General features: G+C 40.4%; 1 protein-coding gene across 1 annotated transcript in view; it reads left to right on the top strand.

The window, feature by feature from the left end:
- The window catches only part of slc8a4a (solute carrier family 8 member 4a), a 28,129-nt gene extending 5,740 nt beyond the window's left edge, over positions 1 to 22,389 (top strand). Inside the window, exons 4-8 of the mRNA XM_085420203.1 lie at positions 7,723 to 7,829; positions 9,596 to 9,714; positions 15,370 to 15,469; positions 16,859 to 17,131; positions 20,587 to 22,389. Coding sequence (XP_085276329.1) covers positions 7,723 to 7,829; positions 9,596 to 9,714; positions 15,370 to 15,469; positions 16,859 to 17,131; positions 20,587 to 20,966 — 979 coding nt within the window. The 3' untranslated portion in view covers positions 20,967 to 22,389. The remainder of the gene's footprint in view (positions 1 to 7,722; positions 7,830 to 9,595; positions 9,715 to 15,369; positions 15,470 to 16,858; positions 17,132 to 20,586) is intronic.
- Positions 22,390 to 22,886: the final 497 nt, after the last annotated feature.

Genomic DNA, 22,886 nt, shown 5'->3' with positions numbered 1-22,886 from the left:
CCCTATTTGTCTTTCTTCTTTTTTTTGCCTCGCAGCGCAGGTGAAATTTGAATATACTGCTCTGTTTTTAGCAGTTTCCTCGCGCACAATCTATGCTTTTTCTCCTTTTTATGCATTAGTCTATGTGTATAATTAAGGCCGTATTAGAGTGCTGAATCTGCTTTAAACCCACATCAAGCAACATGTCGCTCCAAAGGGGAACTAAAAAGAGCTTCTTGAGCATCCAAAGCAATTAAAGAGAGTGAAGAGGGGTTAAAGGGGTCCCAAAAGTTCCCCTCATAGCGCAGTCAGCTACAGAGGCTGCAGTTAATGAGTCAATAGTGTATAACAATGTGAAATGAGAGGCAGGCAGCTGGCATCTGCATTCAAATAGAGACCGAGCAGTAGATACAGTCCTCACCTACTGAGCTAAGACTGTGCTCATTCGACTGTAGAAAGCTGACAGTGAAAGTACACTTCATAATATCTGGAGTCATGCTTCCCTTAACAGTCGATGTGCAGCAGTGGAGAGGACTGGGGGTGTGACTGTGGAGAGTGGGATCCAGTGGGGCAGGACAGTTTGTTATCAGAAAACAGATGAAAAGAAAACCCAGACCCAGCAGAAAAAAAATGCCAAAGCAGTGTTCAGCTACTCCTGTCCTCCTCGGAATAGCAAGCGAGGACTTAAAGGGGAATGCGGGAGTACTTTGATCATAGGTGGGAAAGGTTTGACTCAGATCTTGAATCGAAATTGCCAGGTCGAGCAGCTGACTTATCTTTTAAGCTGAATCTAAATGAGTTTTCTAATATTGCTGCTGGAAATGCGCTCATCTCTGCGTGCCACCCGAAGGTGTTAATGTTTGACTCTGATGCCGAGCCAAAAGTTCACCACTTTTGGAGAGCTTAAGTCGAAGACTGCCAGGCCAGATTGTGCTCCTCTTTACGCAGCGTGTGAATTCTTTATGCCAGTCAGTCCTGTTAAAAGATGTAGGTGAAATGGCATCATCTTGAAGCGTCGCCGTCGTTGTATGCGTCTATTTGTTTCTCCGAGACTATAAACTCACACCCTCTCTGTGTTAAATGCACGTCTGCGCTCATTACTGCTCAGCAGGCTGCCAAAGTTCATCGTTCAAAACCGAGCTGGCTTTTCATACCCGAGTGTTTCCCCGCTTGTTCGCGACAAAGAGATGACACTCGGCGACGGTCCTCTGGGCACCTCTGTGTTTGCGTGTTTGTTACAGGGTCTCAAGCTTTGTGTGTCTTTGTGCTCACGTACATCTGTCTTCCCCCGTCAATATTTGAGCATGCAGAGGAGCAAAAGAGGAAGCCAAGTTTTTAAGCTTTTGATGCGGAGCCAGGAGGAGCAGTTTAAAATCTAGGCATGCATATAAATAATAATTTACCATTGAAATTCTGCTCTGCAGTAAATAAATTATGATGTACAGACACAAACCTGAGCCAAAATAAACAAGCTGACATCAAGCGCCATTTTACATTCTGTGTTTATGGATTAGAGGAAGATCTGCAATAGACCCTTTGATGCTCGTATGTAGCATAATCTCATATCTGTTCTCGTTAGTGCCTCAAATATGCGCCTCTATGCACTAGTTGAGTCTGAAGTGGATAATGGGGGCAGTTACATAAGCTAAAACAGATAGAAGGGGATCACTTTTGAAAAGAAAATCAATACACTGATATTCTTTATCGCTCACGCCTGAGGTGCTCGAGCTCGATGACATACAGAACTTCCTGAAAGACAAACAGATTCAGGGCTTGGTAACATTAACACAAAACATTTGCAGACCAATGTTTACATATTATAGCTGTTTAATGTAACTTGGAGGTAGTCTCAAAAATATGTGGAAAAACCAGCAATGTAGGCTACTCTTGTTTATGTTTGGGCTGTTAGCCTTTAGCTTAGCAACTGCTGCAAAGAAGACAGAAGCTATAACTAAATAACTTTTTTATGGCATTTTTCCTTTATTGATAAGAAAGTGTAGACAGCATACAGGAAAACAGGAATTGCTTTGGGCAGACTCAGACCCCTGGCGTAACCTCTGGCATGCAGCTTCTTTATAAATCCTCATTAAAAAGAATGAAAACATCCAACTGCAGTTATTGCGTATCCTGTCCCTTCAAATCAACTTTTCAAGTAGCCACAGAGCTAATCACATATTAGCCTTCCTGCTTCCATGTCACAAAGGACGGCACTGTTTGTCAATCAGTGCACCACCATAAGTCACTGTGAAATTTCTTGACTTTTAATGGATAATAGACATTTGTGATCCCCAGTGGATGAAACATCTCAATGTGTTTTGTACTGGGGTCAAATATTGTACAGACAAACAGTCATGGTTCTCGGAGGATGGATCCTAATGTCTTTGATGGCCTAACGTTTTCTCTTGTGCTGATATGAGGTTAACATTTGTATCTCTGAGCGTAATATCTCTGCAATTAGTGCTACGAAATTAGGTCCACCAGTTAATGCTCACCTCTAGAGGAACAGTAATGAAGTGATAGCATCCCTCTGGTCAAAATCCTTCCCAAAGCCAACCGTGCTTTACATTTATTGCAAATTAGCAAGTGAACATACTAAATTGAGATAGTGAACATGTTACACAGTACACCTGAGGAGAATCAGCGTGTTGTCCTGCTGACATTAAAATTTACCACTGAGCTTAAATTCAGGGGAGCAGCTAACACGGCTGCAGGGTAGAAATGAATTTCAAATTCTCCTCGTCCCACTTGTCTCTCCCTGTGCTTATTAGTTCAGACCATTCTCCATTATGTTGCCACACATTTTTGCAAGTACAAGTTATCAGTGGTGGAATAATTTGTTATTATCAATGTCAAAACGGGTTTCTTTCTGTAGAAATTTTCTCTACATAATAACCCAACAACACAGTGGAGACACAGTAATGTAATGTAATGCAGCTGCTTTCTGTTTATAATAAGCTACACTGCAGCCTCTCTGGAGCTGGCTGAGATTCAATATCTTGCTCAAGGACACTTCAGCACTGTAGGCAGATGCTGACATGCCACTTTGATTCATGGCTCTTTAAATGAACGGAGGTGCTAGGTCCAGCTGTGGATTTTGACACACTGTCATGCATTCACTCGGTCTCCCTGCCGGCTTAATTTTTGTCAGGGTCTCGGGAGGGCAGAAGCTTTCTTTTTTTTTTCTTTGCAGCAGGCAGAGGGTAGAAATTAGAGACACTCTCTCTGGCTACAGAGTGAACACAGTCATACCTGTGGGCAGTTTGGAGTCTCCGGGCCTCATGCCTTACTGTATATGCCTCTGGATTGTGGGAGGAAACTGGAGCATCCTTAAGGAACCGACAAAAAATGTGGAGGAGAGGGAACCTCCAAATAAAAACAGAACTACTTTAAGAGTCACAGACGATATGTATGATGCTTTCTTTCTGTAGGTGACAATTATGACCAACCTCCTTTTTCTCATTTCTCTGGTTAAGTCAAACTAATCCTGATAATTAATTTACAAACAAGGCATACTTTTTTTAGCATTCAACATACTCTCAGTAAATGTAAGACAACTGCAAAAAGAGCCAGGCAGATGGAGAACAGATTACGGTTGTTGCAGATAGAGCAGAGATCAATCTTTAGAATGCATGCAATATTGTCTGTGTGACAGATGCAATTGGAGGTTTATACCACTGCGGCTACTCAGAAACTTTCCCAGGAATTGAGCCAACCGGGCAGCAGAGATGGCTGATGGCTCCGCAGTGTAATGTGATATGGAGCAAGCCAAGGATTTACAGTGTTGATAAAATCCAATTGTGTCTGTAATAATCAGAGTTTACATTGACTTGCAGCGACAGGGCTCATAAAGCAGGACTGTGTGCTGTTTAGAAAATGTATTTTTAAACTGAACATTTTAAACCCAAGCGTACGAAGGAAATTATAAAGGACCACAAATTTTAAAAGATAACTTTACATTTTGGGAAATGTGCTAAAATAAAAAAGAACAACTATGATTTTGCAGGGAGTTCTATTCGTTGTAAATAACTGGCTCAGCATGAATATTGTACAGCTGTGGTCAAAGGTTTACATACTTACCATGACAAAAATGAGGACTATGATTAAAAGCCCAGACAAACATCAGACAGAATTATGTCAGAATTAGGCCAGAAGCTTGTTAATGGTTACCAAAAAAAATCTTGTTGATGTGCAACTTGCTAAGGGACATTTAACCAAATGTTAACGGGGGATATGATGCTTTTGACACTGTGTGGTTTAAAAAATATCTAATACTAATATAAATTCAAACTTGTGGACCCAATTCTTTTTTCTTTTGTTTTTTCAAACTCATTATAGATGTGTGCTGTATAATCATTTCACTATGAACAAAGAACAGTTTAAAAAAATCATCAAAAGCCCAAAAGTATAATGAAGTTCATATAAAATGATGAGTATCTGTAACTTTAAGATGAAATCCACAAACTTACATTTTTACATCATCTAAACTGACCTGAGAGCTGTGTTGTTAGCTGTAGACTGGGCTCAGCTAGGCTAGCTGTTTCCCTCCATCCAGACTACATGCTAAGCTAAGTCGACTGCTTGCTATTCTACTTTAATAATTTGAGTGCAGACATTAAACTGTCATCAATTTTCATTTTCAGCAAGAACACAAAATTGCGTATTTTTTTAAAATGTGAGACTATTCCTTTAACGTATTTAGCTAGTTAGCAGGTGTCTGACTTAGTTTACTTTAGCTAACTTTTTTAGCTAAATCAGCTAAATTGTGATTATTTTTACTTACAGTGAAGATGAAGGCAGAACTTCATTGATTTCATATTTTGATTAGTTTACATGCTTTCATTGGTAGTCATTTACGTGCTGGAAACATTTAAAATTAAAAATGCATCACTTCATCATCTGAACTGCTTTTGGGTGGTGATGAGAGACAAAACCACTCACACTCTCAACCATAGACAGTTTAGAACCAGTCAGTCTAACAAGCGTGTCTTTGGATTGAGGGAGAAAACTGCATCACCAGGACTAAAACTCAGTAGGCACAGGGGGGAAAAAACGCAAATTCTACGCAGAAATGTGGCAGCATAAATTCTTGCTGCAGGTCAGAGTCTCTAACGACAGAACCACTGTGCGCATGAAAATTAAAAATGTGAAATATGTTCTTAAGCTTTGGGCTTTTAAGGCGTTTGAAAATAATCTGCAACTTTCAAACTCTGGTGGTACGATTTTCTTTGAAGAATTGAAGCATAAATTCAGCTTGAATAGATTTTATTTTGTGTGTGAGTATTGCAAGCTGCCCTGTTGTCATCCGTTCTCGTAAAGTATAACCAAACTTTTGAGCGTTTGAGCCGCTTACGTGCCGTGTTTCCTGCCAGGTAAATGACGCTCCGCAACGTGGTGACGTCATTCGGGGCGACTGGAATCGATAAGAGAATCGTTTGCAAAAATGGCAAAGAATTCCAAGGAATTGAAACAGTGGGAACCGGTTCTCAACAAGAACCGGTTTTCGATACCCATCCCTAGTTAAGAATGACAAGAGTGACATCCTGTTCATCAGAGGCTTCACATTATAAGCAAGCTGCATAGAAAAAAAGATCTGGAAAGTGAAATCTCAGCAGAGAATGTTAAGTGACGGCTGTGTGCAGACAGGAATAGGACCCAAGGTGCAGACTCCAGAGACAAACTTAAACCGAAACAGCTTTAATGCTGAACTCAAACATAACATAACTGGAAAAAATCAAAATAAACTAACACCGGTGGACTGACAAAACACACAGCAAAATAAACGGTAGATTGCAACACGGACACAGAGAAACACAGGGCTTAAATACACAGAGGGAGCAATCAGGGAAAGGGCAACAGGAGTGAGACACAGCTGGGGCAAATCAGGCCTAACGAGACAAAGGAAGCAAAACTAGACACATTAACATGAGACATGGACTTTCAAAGTAAAACAGGAAACATAACAGAGACTGAACAAAAGACACAGACTCACATGCAGTCACTACAACAGAGGTAGCTTTTATATCAGAACATTCTCCTCATCTCTGCCTCCAGTGGCTTTTGAGATTGCTGTGTGTTAGGCCTCAGTTACACCAACCTAATACAGACTGTGAAGCAGCACTTTGCCACCAGTTTCTCCTAGCGACAGCAAACAACCTACCACACGCACCAACCAGCCAGGGGAATACACATTTTTCTCTGGTGACCAGTGGTTTCCAGATGGTTGCAGACTAGTGTGCAGGACTGGAGTGTAGCAATAATTAAATCATCCGTTCTTCCATTCGTAACTGTCTTTTCTTTAGCAAGCACTGCTTGTCTTTAGCCACTCAGTTTTGCTTGGTTTATTTGCGCTGCTAATGCTTTTGAAATACTAACAAAGGTATTACTGATTCAAGTAAAATATATTTTTTTAAAAAGAGGGATGGAACTACTTTACGTGAAGGACCAACTCACCGAAACTAAGAAAGCAGGAGAACTAATCTCACCACAGCTGTTTTTTAGTCTGTTTTGAAAAGTCACTTTTGATTTTCTCGCGTTTTGCATTATCACCCACCTCTTTTTGTCTGAAATCAGTGCAAATGAGCTTCAAACTGTGGCAGCAGTTTAGAGTTAGACTGCCAGCTAATCAGCCCGATGCATTAAATGAACCCGGGCCCCTGCTGCTTCTCGACAGCCTTTAATTTCTCGTTTGGATTTTAGTGGAAAATGTAAATGTTCGTCTGTATATTCTGCTTATCTAGGTACGCTACGGCAAGACAAACAGTGTCTGCCTAAAATGTGATGTAATGTCAAAATGGCTGCTACATTAGCACAATCCACAGCAGCAGTGCCTTCACGGCGATTCAAAGCAAATATACCATGCACACAAACTCTTTTGTTCCTGTTGCGAGGTCTCCAGGCTGCGCTTCACGTTGCTCCCACTGGCATGACTTAGCCTGACATTAGACAGCCAGTGACGTATCGTTGCTGTTTAAAATAAACTTCTTCTTCCTCAGCAAGCAAAAGCTCTTCATGCGTGTTGTCAAACCCTGAGTGTATATGTGTAGACAGAAATAGACAGCCACCCACATATCATTAGGGAGATGGAGGGAGAGGGAGAGAGAGAGACTGGCTGTGACAGTGTGGGCGAACGAAGAGGGCTGAAGAAAATATGTCGGTCACAGTTTGACAAAGCAGCCTCACGTTTTTGAGCTCTCGGATTTAAGAGCACAAACTATATATATATGTCTTATCATGAGTCCCTGTGTAGATAGGTGACATAATTTCCACAGAGACAAAGGTAATAATTCAATTCCTCATGACTTCTAACTTGAGTGTGTGGGAGGGGTGTGGGCTATTTCGCTTTAGTTGTGCTCTAATGGAATTAATGGTGCAGAAGGAGTCCGCCCTCTTGTGGGGTGTTAGGAAAATTTATATTTTAGTCTTTTTTTTTTCTTCGTAGTGTTCGGCAGCGCATGATATTTGTCAATTTGGGGGAAATGTTGAGCTTCCACCTTCTTATCTAACAGATCTGTTTCATGATTCACTGTGTAGGCAGTCTACCTCTTAGCTACTCTGGTTTTATTTGAATGTGTACGAAAGCATAGTCTCAGCATTGGAAGCTGCTCTTACCTGCCTGGGATCTATTTTGAGCGTGTTTAGATAACAGAGGGTTACTGCAGGTTGACTCATACGGGCAGCTACTTTTATTTCCCCTAAACAAAGCTAATCCGCTTCTCCTTGTTCCCCTGACCCCTCGACCTTTAGGAAATTGCTGAATGTGAAGATCATTGATGATGAGGAGTACGAGAAAAACAAGACATTCACAATTGTGTTGGAGGAGCCCATACTGCTGGAGGTGGGACAGAGACACGGTGAGTGGATGACATCACTGTGTGCTACATGTGCAGAGTGATATGTCACTCTATTTGGTGGCTTGAGATAAATGTGTGCACTAAATGCTTGGATTAATGCAGATTAAACCTTACAGCACAACTAATCTCAAACTTCCTCATCAGGCCTTATTCATGAAGACTGAAAGTCTAATTGATGTACTTAAAATTGCTCAGGGTTAGAGTAAAAATGTCATTGTATTTCATCAATGTTATTTTTGAGAGCTTTTACAGTCAACCGTGGCTCAGGGGGTTGGGAAGCGTATCTGTAACCGGAAGGTTGCCGGTTCGATCCCTGGGCTCTCTGTCCTGGTCGTTGTGTCCTTGGGCAAGACACTTTACCCTACTGCCTACTGGTGTTGGCCAGAGGGGCTGATGGCGCGAAATGGCAGCCTCGCTTCTGTCAGTCTGCCCCAGGGCAGCTGTGGCTACAACCGTAGCTTGCCTCCACCAGTGTATGAATGCGAGAGTGAATGAATAGTGGCATTGTAAAGCGCTTTGGGTGCCTTGAAAAGCGCTATATAAATCCAATCCATTATTATTATTAATCATTCAATTCAGTTCAATTTTATTTATATAGTGCAACAACGGCTGCTTCAAGGAGCTTTATACTGTAATAATACAGAAAAAAACAATCAGATGACCCCTATAAGCAAGCACTTGGCGACAGTAATGGTAAATGGCCTGCATTTGTATAGCGCTTTTCTAGCCCCTAAGGACCCCAAAGCGCTTCACACTACATTCAGTCATTCACCCATTCACACACACATTCACGCACTGGCGATGGCAAGCTACATTGTAGCCACAGCTGCCCTGGGGCACTGACAGAGGCGAGGCTGCCGGACACTGGCGCCACCAGGCCCTCTGACCACCACCAGTAGGCAAACATGGGGTTAGTATCTTGCCCAAGGATATTTGGCATGCAGCCAGGGTGCAGCCTGGGATCGAACCACCGACCTTCTGATTAGTGGCTGACCTGCTCTGCCACCTGAGCTACAGCCACCCCAGGAAAAGCTCCCTTTTAACAGGAAGGAGAAAAGACACACTGTGGAAGAGAGCTGTAATTACTGTGCAATAGCTGCTTTTGCAATTGCATGTTAAATTAAACTAACTAACATCAAAAAAGTACTTGTAATACAACTGTGCTCATATCAATACTCACTCAGACTCTTTGCTAAATGTGATCATATTTTAATGACTGATGATTTGCAACCTAAAAGTACTGTGGATATATTAAAAATGTGACGTGTAGTCAGAAAATGTTTGGGAAAGTCCTGTTTATGAGACCTATTTATATTAATAACATACGATTCTGCTTATTATTTATTAAACATAATGACAATAAACACATACAAGAAATGATAAGCCAGTAATGAATGCAGAAAGAATATATCCCTGAAGTAAATTACTAAGTAGAGAATTCAAAACATAAATAACAGAATACATATTCACATAATCCACTATTATAAATAAAACCACTGACATAAATAAACCTAAATCCTCTATTCCAAGTACTTTTTATGCTCTTGATTAAATTTTGAGTATCAATATGCAGACTGCCGTGTTTTATTTATTTCAATACGTGTCTCCCCAACATCTCTCGCGTTGGGTTTACCAATTATGATTGGCTGATCTGTCACTCAGAGTCACTGTAATGGACCGTAGCACACACAGAGGACTGACTTTCATTATCATCCAAGCACCATGTAGGAAATCCTGGATGATAGTTTATTCTTGTGCTGCCCTAGGTGACACTAATGACAACAAGACAGCAGTGGGTCCGGAGGACGTGTCAAAGATGGGCTGCCCATGTCTGGGAGAGCACACCAGGCTGGAGGTGGTCATTGAGGAGTCTTATGAATTCAAGGTAACACAAAATCAGCAGCTTCGTAACTCAGAGCCGACATGGACTGACTTTACAACATTAACCTGGAAAAATGCAGCAATTTCACTAATGTCACAGTATTTTGGGTTAATATATATTTTACTTTTGATGTGTGATAAATTATGCAACTCATTAATCTTCCAGTAGATGTGTTCACGCATCATTCAGCTTGAATAGTCAGAGTTAAAGAATTTGTATCATTTGCCATAATGCAGAATTTATAGCAGTACTCCATCTGTTTTGTATTGATAAGTTGGGTGTTTTACAAGAGACAATAAATGGTAAATGAACCGGTACTTAAATAGCACCTTTCTACTCGGTTTGAGCACTCAGAGCACTTTTTATTACAAGTTTTATTCACCCAGTTCCACACATATTCATACAACACTTTCATCTAAGCACTTTATCTAACGTCCACAGACACACTCACATGCCGATGGATGTGTTGAGAGCAACTCAGGGTTTAGTATCTTGCTGAAGGATACTTTGACATTTGGACTGGATGAGCAGTGGATCGATCTCAACTCGGGAAAAAGTACAAATTTTTAAAAAAGAAAGAAACTTCAGTTACCTTAACACAACATGATATTAGGCCCAAGTGGCAACCTCAGAAGCTGGACAAGGAAGCAAGCCAAAAACGTAGTGGAAAAAAAATGCTGCTAATTCTGAAAACAAGCTCATTTCCAGAAACTCTCTTTAGAACAGAATTAAACAAATTTGCAGCCCGGTAAGAAAAGGCACTGGGATTGCTACTGCTAATTTTGGTATTCATGAAAAATGTGCTGAGGATGACTATTTATTTAATTCACTTTAAGTTATATCCAGACTTTAAGTTATGTTTTATTAGAGGCACGGTGTCTTCTGTGACGGGTAGGTGCTGACACATAGGAAAAGTCACTGAACTCTGCCTGTGAGCTAAATTTGTGGTGCCAGTGCCATTTGGAGCTGAAAATCTGATTGATGAGAGAGTGGTGTGCTAACGTACTAGCTAACGCTAGCAACCTTGGTTAGCAAGTAGCATCCATAGATTATATGGCAGCAACAAAATGACCTGCTGATTATTTGTCCTGCTAATAAAATACTAATACGTCACTCACCAAATCTGGAGTTCTTGGATGAGCTGTAATAAACAACAGACCATATTCTTTATCACATAGTTGTACACAAACATCAATATCGGCACAACTGTCAATCAACAAATGTTTGTGCTCCGCTGTAAGCCCTGCAGGTAGAATAATGCTCTTTTTACCTTGAAGGTCGAAGCTAGGCATGGCTAGCCGAATGCATTTCAGTAGTAGTCAAAAAAGCAGGTGCTTCCTAACACAGAGAGAAGATTCATCCATCAATAGACTCTGTTCATGAATAGAGCCTAATCAGTGCTTATCTAGTGAGTCATAAATGCACAACAGTAGTGGTATAGATTACATGTTCCATCATTTACTACTATTTAGTAAGTAAGTACTGCCTATTTACAAGATGCCATGTTGGTGTTTTGAAACCACAAGTGGTGAGGAAGGGGCATATCTGACTAGGGTTGCCAACTCCCTGAAAAATAAATAAGGGACACCTCGTGGCCAGTTCACCCTTCCCAGTGTGGTGAATTTTGTAGCTCTTTTTTTTTGTGTGAAATTATTTTTTAACCATTTGACTTGAATTTGATTTAAGCAGATGCATATTCTTTGTGATATGACCATATGGGAAACAAATGATCATTTAGGCATTTGTTTTTAGCTCAAAATGACAACATTAACACAGTAAAACAGGTCTCTTTCTTAAACAGAAGCCTGTCATGCTTAACTTTTGAGAATATAAGTAAATCTTTCTTTAAAAGAACTCTGTCCTGCTTAACTTAAAATTATATAAATTAATAGAAAACAATAGAACGAAAAATATTCTTGTAACAGTGCACATATAGTGCATTTAGTACAATTGGCTTCAGCTGAGGTATTATTTCAGCTTTTCTAATGCTAATCAGCTGCTCCTGTTTGTAAACCGGCTTGTTCCCATGATTACGCATCTTAACTCATCATCATTATTAATCTATGTATTACTTTTATGTATTAGTGATCTATTTGTTGTAATCATCTATCCTTGCAGTTGTTTATTACACAAAATAAATTATATTATCACACTTCTGGCCACATAGCGCTGATATTCACTGCACATGCCCATATTAACCTTAACCAGAGGGTTTAAAAAAAACAAACCAGTGTTTACATACCATATCTGCTTCTGCCGTGGCCTGGTGGACAAAAAATTGGTTAAGGGTTCCCCGAGCTTTCACGCCCCTCATGTTCTTCATGTGCCCACCACTAGAAGCATGCCTATGGAAAAAGTGCGCCGGCACACAGTGCAGTGCGCTTTAAAGGTGTTATCGTGCATTTTCCCAGCCAGGTGTTTTCCTTTTCCCATTCCTCCCTGTACTTTTGCAGCCTTTTTTTTCTTTCTCTGAGCAACAAACATTGCTGCTCTAATGCTGGGCTTACACTGTGCGATTTTTGGCCCATTTTGAGACGATTTTTGAGTCGTGCGACCGATTTGGTGATCGGCCCGATTTTGGCCTTCATCGTGCATCGTGTAGTATACGTGGGGTAACGAGAAGCGATTAACACCTCACGACCAGCTCCCGATCATCAATCGCTCGTGAGGGTGTCACCACAGCCGCTCACACTGCTCACGTGCAAACACGTAAACGTCGGTGAAAAAGATGGAGCAGCACGGCTGTGCAGCGTGTGATCTGGACACAAGCGATGGAGGCACAACTTGTAGAACTTTGGAAAGCTCATCCGAGCCTTTTCGATGTGGCATCACAAAATTATCACGACCACAACAACCGTGAAAATAGTTGGATTTACACTGCTGCTTAATCACAGCTGCCTGATCAATGTTTTTCATTAGCAATTTAGCAAAGTTGATGGTAGTGGTGTGTCTGTGTGAGTGAAAGACAGAGAGAGAGAGCGACAGATTTTCTGTTATAACCTTCATGTTATGGAGGCACAGTGTGAGCACTCAGGTCGCATCAGAGCATCGGGCGGTATAGTGTGAGACCCTGCATCGTGACCTACCAACTTCTAACCCCTGCGAGTCAATCGTGCAGTTTGAGCAGGAGCTGAATAACGTGACTGAAAAAATCGCAGTGTCTGCCCAGCTTTAGGTGTACTGTCGTCCGAGACTTGCACCGCAGTGTCGGCGTTTGTTTCCTTGTTGGCCATGCTTGTTGTTGTGGATCTGTTGTCTTCCGGTAATCTGAATTGTCATACTCGAATTGTCATAAGTGTGCTGTCAGCTCATTGGTCACAAAGCAGGAGAGGGGCTGGGAATTATGTTTTCAAACAAAGCGTTAATTCCATAAACATTTATAGACTACTTTTGATTCTCACTGTATTACGGGACAAAGTGCGTCCCTTATTAGCTCAATACGGGACGTGTACTTTTGTTTCTAAATACGGGACCATTCCGTTTTTTAAAGGACGGTTGGCAAACCTATATCTGACTGCGCCTTCACATGCTCATTAGCTAACAGCTATGAGCTGTATACAAGTGGCTAATCACTTTTTTTCAGTCCTGGAAAAGAAGTCTGTGTTAGCATTTTGTTTTTGTTTTTTTCATTACGGGAAATAATATTATGGTTCTAGGAACCTGTGGCTGTGCAATACACCTGTACAGCTAATAAATGTATCATGCTAACAAAGCTAGCTAGCATCGGGTCTCCACTTTAAGGTCACCTCTGGCAAATATAATTAAATAAATAAAGAATGTGACCTGTCCACTCAACTTAAGGCTTTAAAATAGTGATGGGTCGTTCGCGAACGAAATGGCTCTTAGAGCCGGCTCTTTGACGTGAACGACGCGAGCCGGCTCCTTATCGCGAGCCGTCACGTGGGTTTTTTTTTTTTTTTCTTTCTCTCAGCCTCTCTCTCGCACTTTTTTCCGCTTCACTCTGCACGCGAGCCTTGTGCTTTACGCTGGGCAGAGGGGGGAGGGGCGGTAGTTACACTCAGTAGCACAGGAACAGAGCCAGAGAGAGAGAAAGAGAGGCAGGGACAACAACATTAGAAAGGTATAGTAATCATCCACAACTATTTTCGGTTGCAGATGATAAAGGATTGAGAAAGTTTATTCATGCAGGTCCATATGACAGAGAATATGCATGTTCTTTTAGTTTTCATATTATAATTTATATTTAATTGTGTTGTGGTTTGCAGTGTTTTGTGTTCTTTTCACTTTAAATTTGTGAAAGGAAAAAGCTGAAAATTTAAATAGTTAAAACTTGAAATGTGAATAGTTGATTTTTGTATTATATGATTTATTTATTTCATTTTATGTGGAGTGAATAAATAAAAGTATATTTACGGTGGCCCCTAGAGACAAAGCACATACAAACTTCAAATCACGTACGAACTCTGAAGCATGTACAAACTCCAAAACACGTAAAAACACGTACAAACTCCAAAACACGTAAAAACACATACAAACTCCGAAGCACGTAAAAACTCAGAAGCATATAAAAACTCAGAAGCACATAAAAACTCAAAACACGTACAAAAGACAACAGAAGTGCTCCAGGATGCTGGGCGCAGTGTTGAGCCTTTGTTATCTTGTGGCTACACAAGCCAGCAAGTACCAACAACCGGATTTGGTGTGTGGTAATAACAGGTAAATGAACTTTTTTTTAAATTATTTGAATATATATATATGAGTGCCTGTGTATAAATACACAAACAATACACACATGCTTTCAATTGTGTAATTTAAGTGATCTAGTAGCTCTGCTTTGGAAGTTCAGTTCATGCTAGAAATGTGTTTTGGAGTTTGTACGTGTTTTGTCTCTAGGGGCCACCGCATATATTTATATATAAACATATATAAATAAAACCACTTGTTTTTACGTTAGTAATTCCTTTTGTGCATAATTTTATATTATTGTTAATAATAAATTAATTAAAGCAACAAAACAACCTGAAGAGCCGGTTCGGAGCCGAAAGAGCCGGCTCTTTTTAGTGAGCCGAACCGAAAGAGCCGGGTCTCTAAAAAGAGCCGGAAATCCCATCACTACTTTAAAACAATAATCCAAAAAAACAATGACTGACATGTAGTGATGGCATTTTATTTTTGTGATCATGAAATAAATAACCCCCTGTTTGATGTGTAGTCTCCAGTCACAATCTGAGCTAACCCTTATCAGATAACTATGACATCATCGCCATTATACTTGTGCTGGAGCTACACAGATACCACAGATTCATACTGCAATCCTCTGCGCAAGTAAACTGATCCTTCAGCTTAAAATGGGTGGTGCAGCGCTCTGAGACAATTTAGGAACATTTAAGCTGTAACATGATACTGCAGTGATATTAACAGCTGCAGTTTTATGAGTTGGCTTGTGTTTCTTCACTGCTTTAAAGCAGCTTTATGCTCGCACACTCCCTTGCACACTCCCTTTCTCCTGGGGGCTACTGGGATTTTGTGCTCGCATCTGTTTTGGTGACTCACCATTGCTTCACACTGGGAGGACAGAAGCTGGTAATTGTATCTTGATTCACCACATCAGTGTCCCCAGTGTCATACAGCACTAAGATTGTACTGAGTATGTTATTCAGTGTGTGTTAATGCACCTTTCTTCTGCTTTCCTTGCAGAGCACAGTGGACAAGCTGATCAAGAAAACGAACCTGGCTCTTGTTGTAGGGAGCAGCAGCTGGAGAGAGCAGTTTGTTAGTGCCGTCACTGTCAGTGCAGGTAAGTCGCGGCGTCCTGAAATGTCTCATCTGTTCATCCCTCTGAAGGCAGTCCTGAAGAAGATTGAGCCTGCAGGCTGGATCCGGTCCACCCGGTCCGCCTGTTGTGCAGCGCTCACTTAGATATGTCTTTAAAATAAAATTTAAAATGCTCCGTTTAAGATTGCATAAAGAAAAAAACATCCCCAGTTTAACGGAAAGGGTTGAAAGAGCGTACAAAAACAAATGCTATTTTAATTCATTTTTGATCATTCTGAGCTTATTTGCTTCATCCATTTAAATCCAGACAGTTTATTAAAAATGCATGATGAGGCTCATCATAAAAACTAAAAGGGCCGGCTCTTCCTCAACAATTAATGGTTCTGAAGAATTTATGACGATGTTTGTGGTATGGTGAATCTTTTTTGGGGGGTCTTTCCAAAGCTGTCTGTGAACCTTTTAGATCTGCACTAGTGCACAAATCATTGGGCTAAAAGCTCACTTAGACTCCCGTGATGTGTCATTTGGTTAACATACTCTTTTCTTTATTTTCTCTCTCTTGCTGGATGGAGAAACTCAGATTTGCATTTGTAATGTGCATATTTAAGATAGAAAGTACACTTCCAGCATGTCTCTGATTTGAAAAGGATTGCTCAAAGATGCTGAAGGTTTTACTGATCTAAAATATGAAGATGAATATGATGACAAATTGGCACAAAATTTCTGAAAAGTCAGGATTTTTTAGTGCTCATTCACTTCCACAGTTTGGGTCTGAGCTGTATTATGAAAAATATGATGATATTATAAATTATAATGTAATCTCCTGCCCTCAGCGATGGCTGTCACTGGAATGGTAGCTCTACTAATTGCTGTGCTTTGGTCGCACGATGACACATTTGTTTTTAAATGGTGTGACACTAACTACGAGCCCCCCGCATGTGTGTAGTGCACTGAATTGTGACAACTGTGATGACTGCTGTATTGAAGCCACTGTATTCCTGTCCTCCTGTGGTGTATTTGTTGCACGTCTTTCTTATCTAAGCACAACTGGTCCAAATCCCTTTTGGCTTTAACAATGATTTCTTGGCTGTAGATAACAGGAGCAGTATAGAGCAGTCACAGAATGACTATGATAACAACGTGAATGGCCACATACCACAAAAGCAGCCATTGTCCAAACAATATCCACATTCACAGTTTCATCCAACAGCAGTGCATATTAAATCTTCTCTCCATTTTACAGTATCTGTAGAACATTTCCCAAAACTGCCAGTGTCTGAACAAACACAGTAACTGAAACTAAAATTATATCAATTTCATGGTGGCTTTACGGTGCTCTGTAAAGCCAAACAGTGGTCTAAATGAAGGTTGTGTTTCGCAGGCTTTCATGCATCTTTTCTGTCTTTGGTAGGTGACGACGATGAGGAGGAGAGCGGGGAGGAACGCTTGCCGTCCTGCTTTGATTACATTATGCACTTCCTGACAGTTTTCTGGAAGGTCCTCTTTGCTTTCGTCCCACCGACTGAATACTGGAACGGCTGGGCCTGCTTCTTTGTCTCTATTTCCCTCATTGGCGTTCTGACAGCTGTGACCGGGGACCTGGCCTCACATTTCGGCTGCACAGTCGGTCTCAAAGACTCGGTCACCGCAGTGGTGTTTGTGGCCCTCGGCACTTCTGTTCCAGGTGGGCATCTGTGCTTGTCGTTCAGTCCTACCAGCGGCCTTGTCCTGTGTCTCCTCTGGGCTTTTCCCCTGTGGCAGAAGCAGCTTGCGTAACCTTTTCCCCCACCTGTGCTGTCAGAGGGATTCTCTCCAAAGCTCATGTCTTGGATATTAACAAGTTGTAAACAGAAAAAAAAAACCTTGTTTCGCTTGTTAGTTTCGCCCTAATTATAGTCCCATTTTGCTATTTCCTAAACACTAACACTGAACACAAAAAATGACTATGAAAATTAGGTTTTGGTTTAATAAACAAGGGTTGCCAACTCTCACGCTTTGAGACTCCTTCTTATCCTCTCATGCTTCCCTAAAAAATCCCGTGCCAAATAAGAGAAAGCCATGAAGCCCCCCTTTTTGAAAAAGTCACCATTAATGAATGTAAACTAGGTCTTAATATAAGAGTCAAATTCTCGTGTTTTCAGTTGTTCAATGATCCCTGAACTTGACTTCAGTAATTAGCCAGCTTAAAAATAATTATTCTTGACAGTCAGAAAACAACATTGTGCTTTTTTACACTGCAGACAAGTGATCTGTCACATACAGAGTCACAGTTTATTAGCTACACATATATTATTTGATACATAACGGCATTTCTCTTGAGTCCTGAACTCCTTGACAGCTGGGGGCCCATTTTTATTTTACTGTGAGTAAAAGTCAGATCTGTTTACGAGCCAAACAATGTTTCATCAATGAGAGAAAGTTTTCTATTTTGCAGTTTCACAGTAGGCTATTGGCTGTATTCCCATAACCACATATAGGATGTGGTCCTTCTAATCATTAATGCAGGGCCACAAGACTACAACAGCCTAATAACAATTAACGTACACACAGAGCACCATGGGTGGCTATTGTTTTATGAGAACAATATTACACAAAAACTGTGTTATTTTCAGCTTTAAATAACTGAGTTTCACAAAAATCTGGGTTGATTCTGTTCATCTGGACGCAGCATTTTCAGTGGGAGAAACGTTTCGTCACTCATCCAAGTGACTTCTTCAGTCTCAGCTGACTGCAGGTTTCCCCAGCTTTATAAACAGTACATCGCACAATGACTGAAATTAGCCCACTGGACAAGGGGCTGTGAGGTTGCTAATCATTAATATGCAAATTGTCATGACCACTGATCAACAAACAGTGTTGGGAAGGTTACTTTTAAAATATTTTCCACTACAGATTACAGGATACATGGCCCAAAATGTAGTTTGTAATGAATTCCGTTAAGTTATTCAATGTGAGTAACGTATTCTGAATACTTTGGATTACCTAATATATTGTCTTGCTTTTTACAACTACATGAATGTAATATTGCTGTGTGATTTATTACTGAAGGCTACTCGCCACCGAGCTAACATTGTTAGCTAGCATTAGCTGAGGTTAGACTTGATGGATAGCATTAACAACCTGCTGGCTGCAAATAATCATGTGCAGTTCTGAAAGCAATACCAACTAGATTTTAAAATCTTAATATAAAATGAGTAACAGTAGGGTGGACATTAGGTAAGGCTGCAGTTTTTGCAGTGATCTCGTGTAGAAAACTATTTCTGTATCAGTAATATGTTTTCTTTCTGTCTGCTTTCAGAACTGCACATGATTATTTGCAGCTAGCAGGTTGTAATGCAGCCTTCATTAATAGTAATAAATCACACAGCAATAGTACATCAAAGATACTGAAGTGGCACATAGCCCAGGTAGCTACCACAACTAATTTCGACGAATTTCCAAGTAAGAAATGAATTCTTGCCCGTGCACCGCTGGCTCTGTTGTGCTGGCTTTCGGTCCATTGTGTAACTGACGCCCCACCAACATTAACAGGACGCTTAGATAAAGCCTCTTATTGCGTGTGCTGTTTGGGTTTTCGGCAATGTGTGGAATTATGAACATTAGACCAAAATTAGACCATTGATCAAAGCCCACTGATCAATGGCCAGGAGTACCATTCACAGAGAGTTGGGGAATGGCTGCAATCACGGCATTTTAAGATGGTGAAAGATGTACCCTTAGCCCCCCCCCCTTCAATTCAGAGATGGTCTTTCCTTTTTTCACGTAAATGGCCTCCTTGACTCCGCGCTCAAACTAGCGTTCCTCCCTGTCCAGGATATGTACATCCTCATCATTAAAAGAGTGTCCACTGGCCTCTAGGTGTAAATAGACTGCGGAGTCCTGGCTTGACGAGGTTGTGCCATCCACTTCCCCAGAGGTTGTTTGCCATGTATAAATCATGGCAATCCTCCAGGTACTTAACAGAGTACACTACACTACTCTGCTTGTGTCAGGGGACCCAATCCTTGAGGTGGACCAGTTTTTGGCGCAACATGTTTAAAAGCCAAGGAGATGTGGTGTTTAGAAAAAATGTGTCTCAACCCTTTGGGATTTACTTACCTGGATGATTGAGCATGCATCAAGACAATAACTGTTTACGACAATTTTGAAACACAACTAACATCACTTTAAATGTAAGTGTTGTTTTTAATACTTGAATGAAAACCCTTTTTAGTCAACGACTGGAAACATGGACATCACCTAATCCTGTGTTTCTTCCTTTGCATTATTCTGGCAGGCCTTTACTCCAGCCATCTCCAGCTGCTGCTTGTTTTTGAGTCTCTCTTTTTGAGGGAGTTTGTATCAGTAGTGATTCAAATGACTATCTTAATACAATGTTAATTTTATTATCTATTTATATTTATATATTTATATTTATATCTGAGTATGATTTTTGTTTTCTTTGACAACCCTTTTTTCCAGGAAAGCCTAATCAGACTTTCATGTTTTTAAGTGTAACCAGAGGTTTGCACCTTGTTATTCTTGTCTTTGTATTTCCATTCCAAAAAGCATGTCTTGATTGTAGATTCATAAAATAATCCAGTTTTATACCTCCTATTGAGTGTTCTTGACAGAATCGATGAAACCAACCAAGAAATAACTTCTGCAATCATACACTTTAGTCTTCTGTAGTCTTTTGGGATGTGTGGTATTGCTGAGCTGAACAGTCCATTTATTCGTTGTAACCATGATCTAGTTTGTTGATTTGGCCACTCTTACAGCTTAGGCTGTGTTCCTAAGTTTTTCCTTTGAACTTTCAGCCTAATCATGGCCTCGTTGCACTTGCACGGACACTTTGGACTTACATGCTAAGAGTTCCAGTCACAACTACTAAATCAACTCCAGATCTTTAATGGCTTAATTTGGTAAATATGCCTCATCTGGCCATGAAATTACTTGTAAGTCAATTATTTTTGAGCCTTTGAAATTGGGAAACTATATACAGTATAATAATGGCGGTACTTCCTAAATTAAGGCTTGAATTTCCTTAAATACATGTAGTGCTTATTGTACAGTCCCTGGTGTTTGTGGCACCTGTACTCAGTCTGTGCACATTACTGATTACTTATATATATTTGCCTATTTCTCTCTCTTTTACAGACACTTTTGCAAGTAAGGTGGCTGCCATCCAGGATCAATATGCTGACGCCTCTATTGGAAATGTGACGGGCAGCAATGCGGTCAACGTGTTCTTAGGCATCGGAGTGGCGTGGACCATTGCAGCAGTTTACTGGTACACCAAAGGCAAGGTGTTCAAAGTGAACCCGGGGTCCCTGGCCTTCTCTGTCACCCTCTTCACCATCATGGCGCTGGTGTGCGTGCTGGTGCTGCTCTACCGCCGACGTCCCACCGTGTCTGGAGGAGAGCTCGGTGGCCCACGGACAGCCAAGCTTCTCACCTTCTTCCTCTTCCTCTCTCTCTGGTTCATCTACATCCTGTTGTCCTCCTTGGAGGCGTACTGCCACGTGCCTGGCTTCTGAGACAGAGGGAAAGGCACAGACACAAGCCCTTTCCTTGTTTTTACAATTTACTGAACGTGTTTTCTCTCCGTTTTTGTCTATTTTCACAAAGGTTTATAACTATTTGTATCATTAGTTATTATTAATACGGCACAGTATCTGACTGACTCTGATTCTTTGGACTTTGGTACTTTGCTCCCACCTATGCTGTGAAGGATAGCTTTAGCCACTGAAAATGAAGCTCTCTTGACTTTATTCCTTTTTTGAAATATTATATCACATGACACATTTATCTAATCATTTCTATCACCATAAATTATATTCTGCCACTTGATGCATACAGACAGCTTTTGGCATTGGATCCTTTCTCTCTCTGTTTGTAGATGTTAAGAAAGCACAAGATTGAAGAAAACGTCTAGAAGAATTCTCCTTTTTGGCCTTTGTTATATAGCGGAAACTTAAAGATGGTGCATGGGACGGCATTACATAGTACTTGGCATTTACATTAAGTGGAAGACAGAAGTGACCAGTAAAACATATTTGTGAGATGATATTTATTACTTAGTCTGTACAATTATTCATTGTATATCATGTAAAAGATGAACATTGTGCGTGAGAGTGTTGTGAAAGGTGTGCTTAGTTTTGCACGTTATCAGATAACAACAGTTTCTTAGTAATATATTTTAAAGTACCGTATGTAATATTTTGACATGGGTGTTGATGTGTTGATGTGTTTGTGTACATGTGAATCACAGCTGTATCATACTCTATTCACTGCCTGGTGCACTGTCATGTTTGACATAGCCAAGATTTTTTTGGAAAAATAGCCTTTTTTTTAAGCCAACCTGGAGCAGAGTGCCTGCTTTTAATTGTACAAATACTTTAAGCACATTTATGATTTTTGTGTATGCGTGTGTGTAGGTGGTGAGTGTGTGCTCCTTTGCACTCCAGCACAAATTGTCAAAAAGCATGGCACTGTCTCCATTTTGACTCCACAAAATGGTACGGGGTGGTTTGTTGGTAACAGAAGAGAAACAGAATTTGAATATGGATATTAAAAGGACTGCAGTTTTCTTATCTGTCATGCTGACACTGTGAACATTATTCAACAATATCTCTTTTAGGAAAAGCACAGCAGAGAGCAAACGGGCTCTTTTAAATGAGAGTGGAGTACACTGTATCATATCGCAATCACCAAACAAGTCCATCATTTGACATGGAAAATGTGCTAAAAGAGAAGACATGTACAGTGTGTCCCGAGAGTGTCTCCTTGTGTTGCACCGCAGTTGATACTGAAATCTGTTTTTTATTTAACCTAGAATCTGTAGAGCCATATTTATTGTAACAGTATAATAGTAGAGGTATTTATATGATCGATTTTAGTTTTATTGATATGCACGTTTAATGTATAAAAAAAGTGGAAATAAATGTTGCTCATTTATTATGCCGTTAGACGCCTTGTCATCTTAATTTAACTTTTTGAACGATGGTTTAGATTATACAAACCAGGTCGTCAATGACTCTCACAAACTACTCTTAATAAAGTTAAAAGTACAGTCAGCTAGAGACTAGCCAAAGAGTTAGCATGCTAAAGTAAAGGCATTCATGTGCTGTGGAGAGAAATTTTAATTCATGTCTGTACAGTCAGGCTCCAATTATGAGGGATGACACCTGTGTTTTATCATCGGAGAAGTGGAGTCTATCACCATTTAAAGCAAAAATGCAAATAAGAAAGACAAGACAGCTAGCATCTGGAAAAAATAATCATTCCTGACTTCTAGCTTCATCTCCTGAACTAAAGTGAGGGCTTTAAAACATGAAACCATGCACAAACATGCTTATTTATTCCTGATATTGTCAATAGATTAAACATATAACCATCCTTTCTCTGGACAGCTGACAACAAGAACAAACCAAACAACAACAAATGGTTATAAGCTA

This window comes from Rhamphochromis longiceps, linkage group LG10 (genome assembly GCF_057381845.1).
Source record: "Rhamphochromis longiceps isolate RC_006_pf linkage group LG10, R_longiceps_female_GT1.1, whole genome shotgun sequence".
In the NCBI taxonomy this organism is placed as follows: domain Eukaryota; kingdom Metazoa; phylum Chordata; class Actinopteri; order Cichliformes; family Cichlidae; genus Rhamphochromis; species Rhamphochromis longiceps.
The sequence above is the reverse complement of the archived record's forward strand: the minus strand, read 5'-3'. Positions and strand labels throughout refer to the sequence as shown.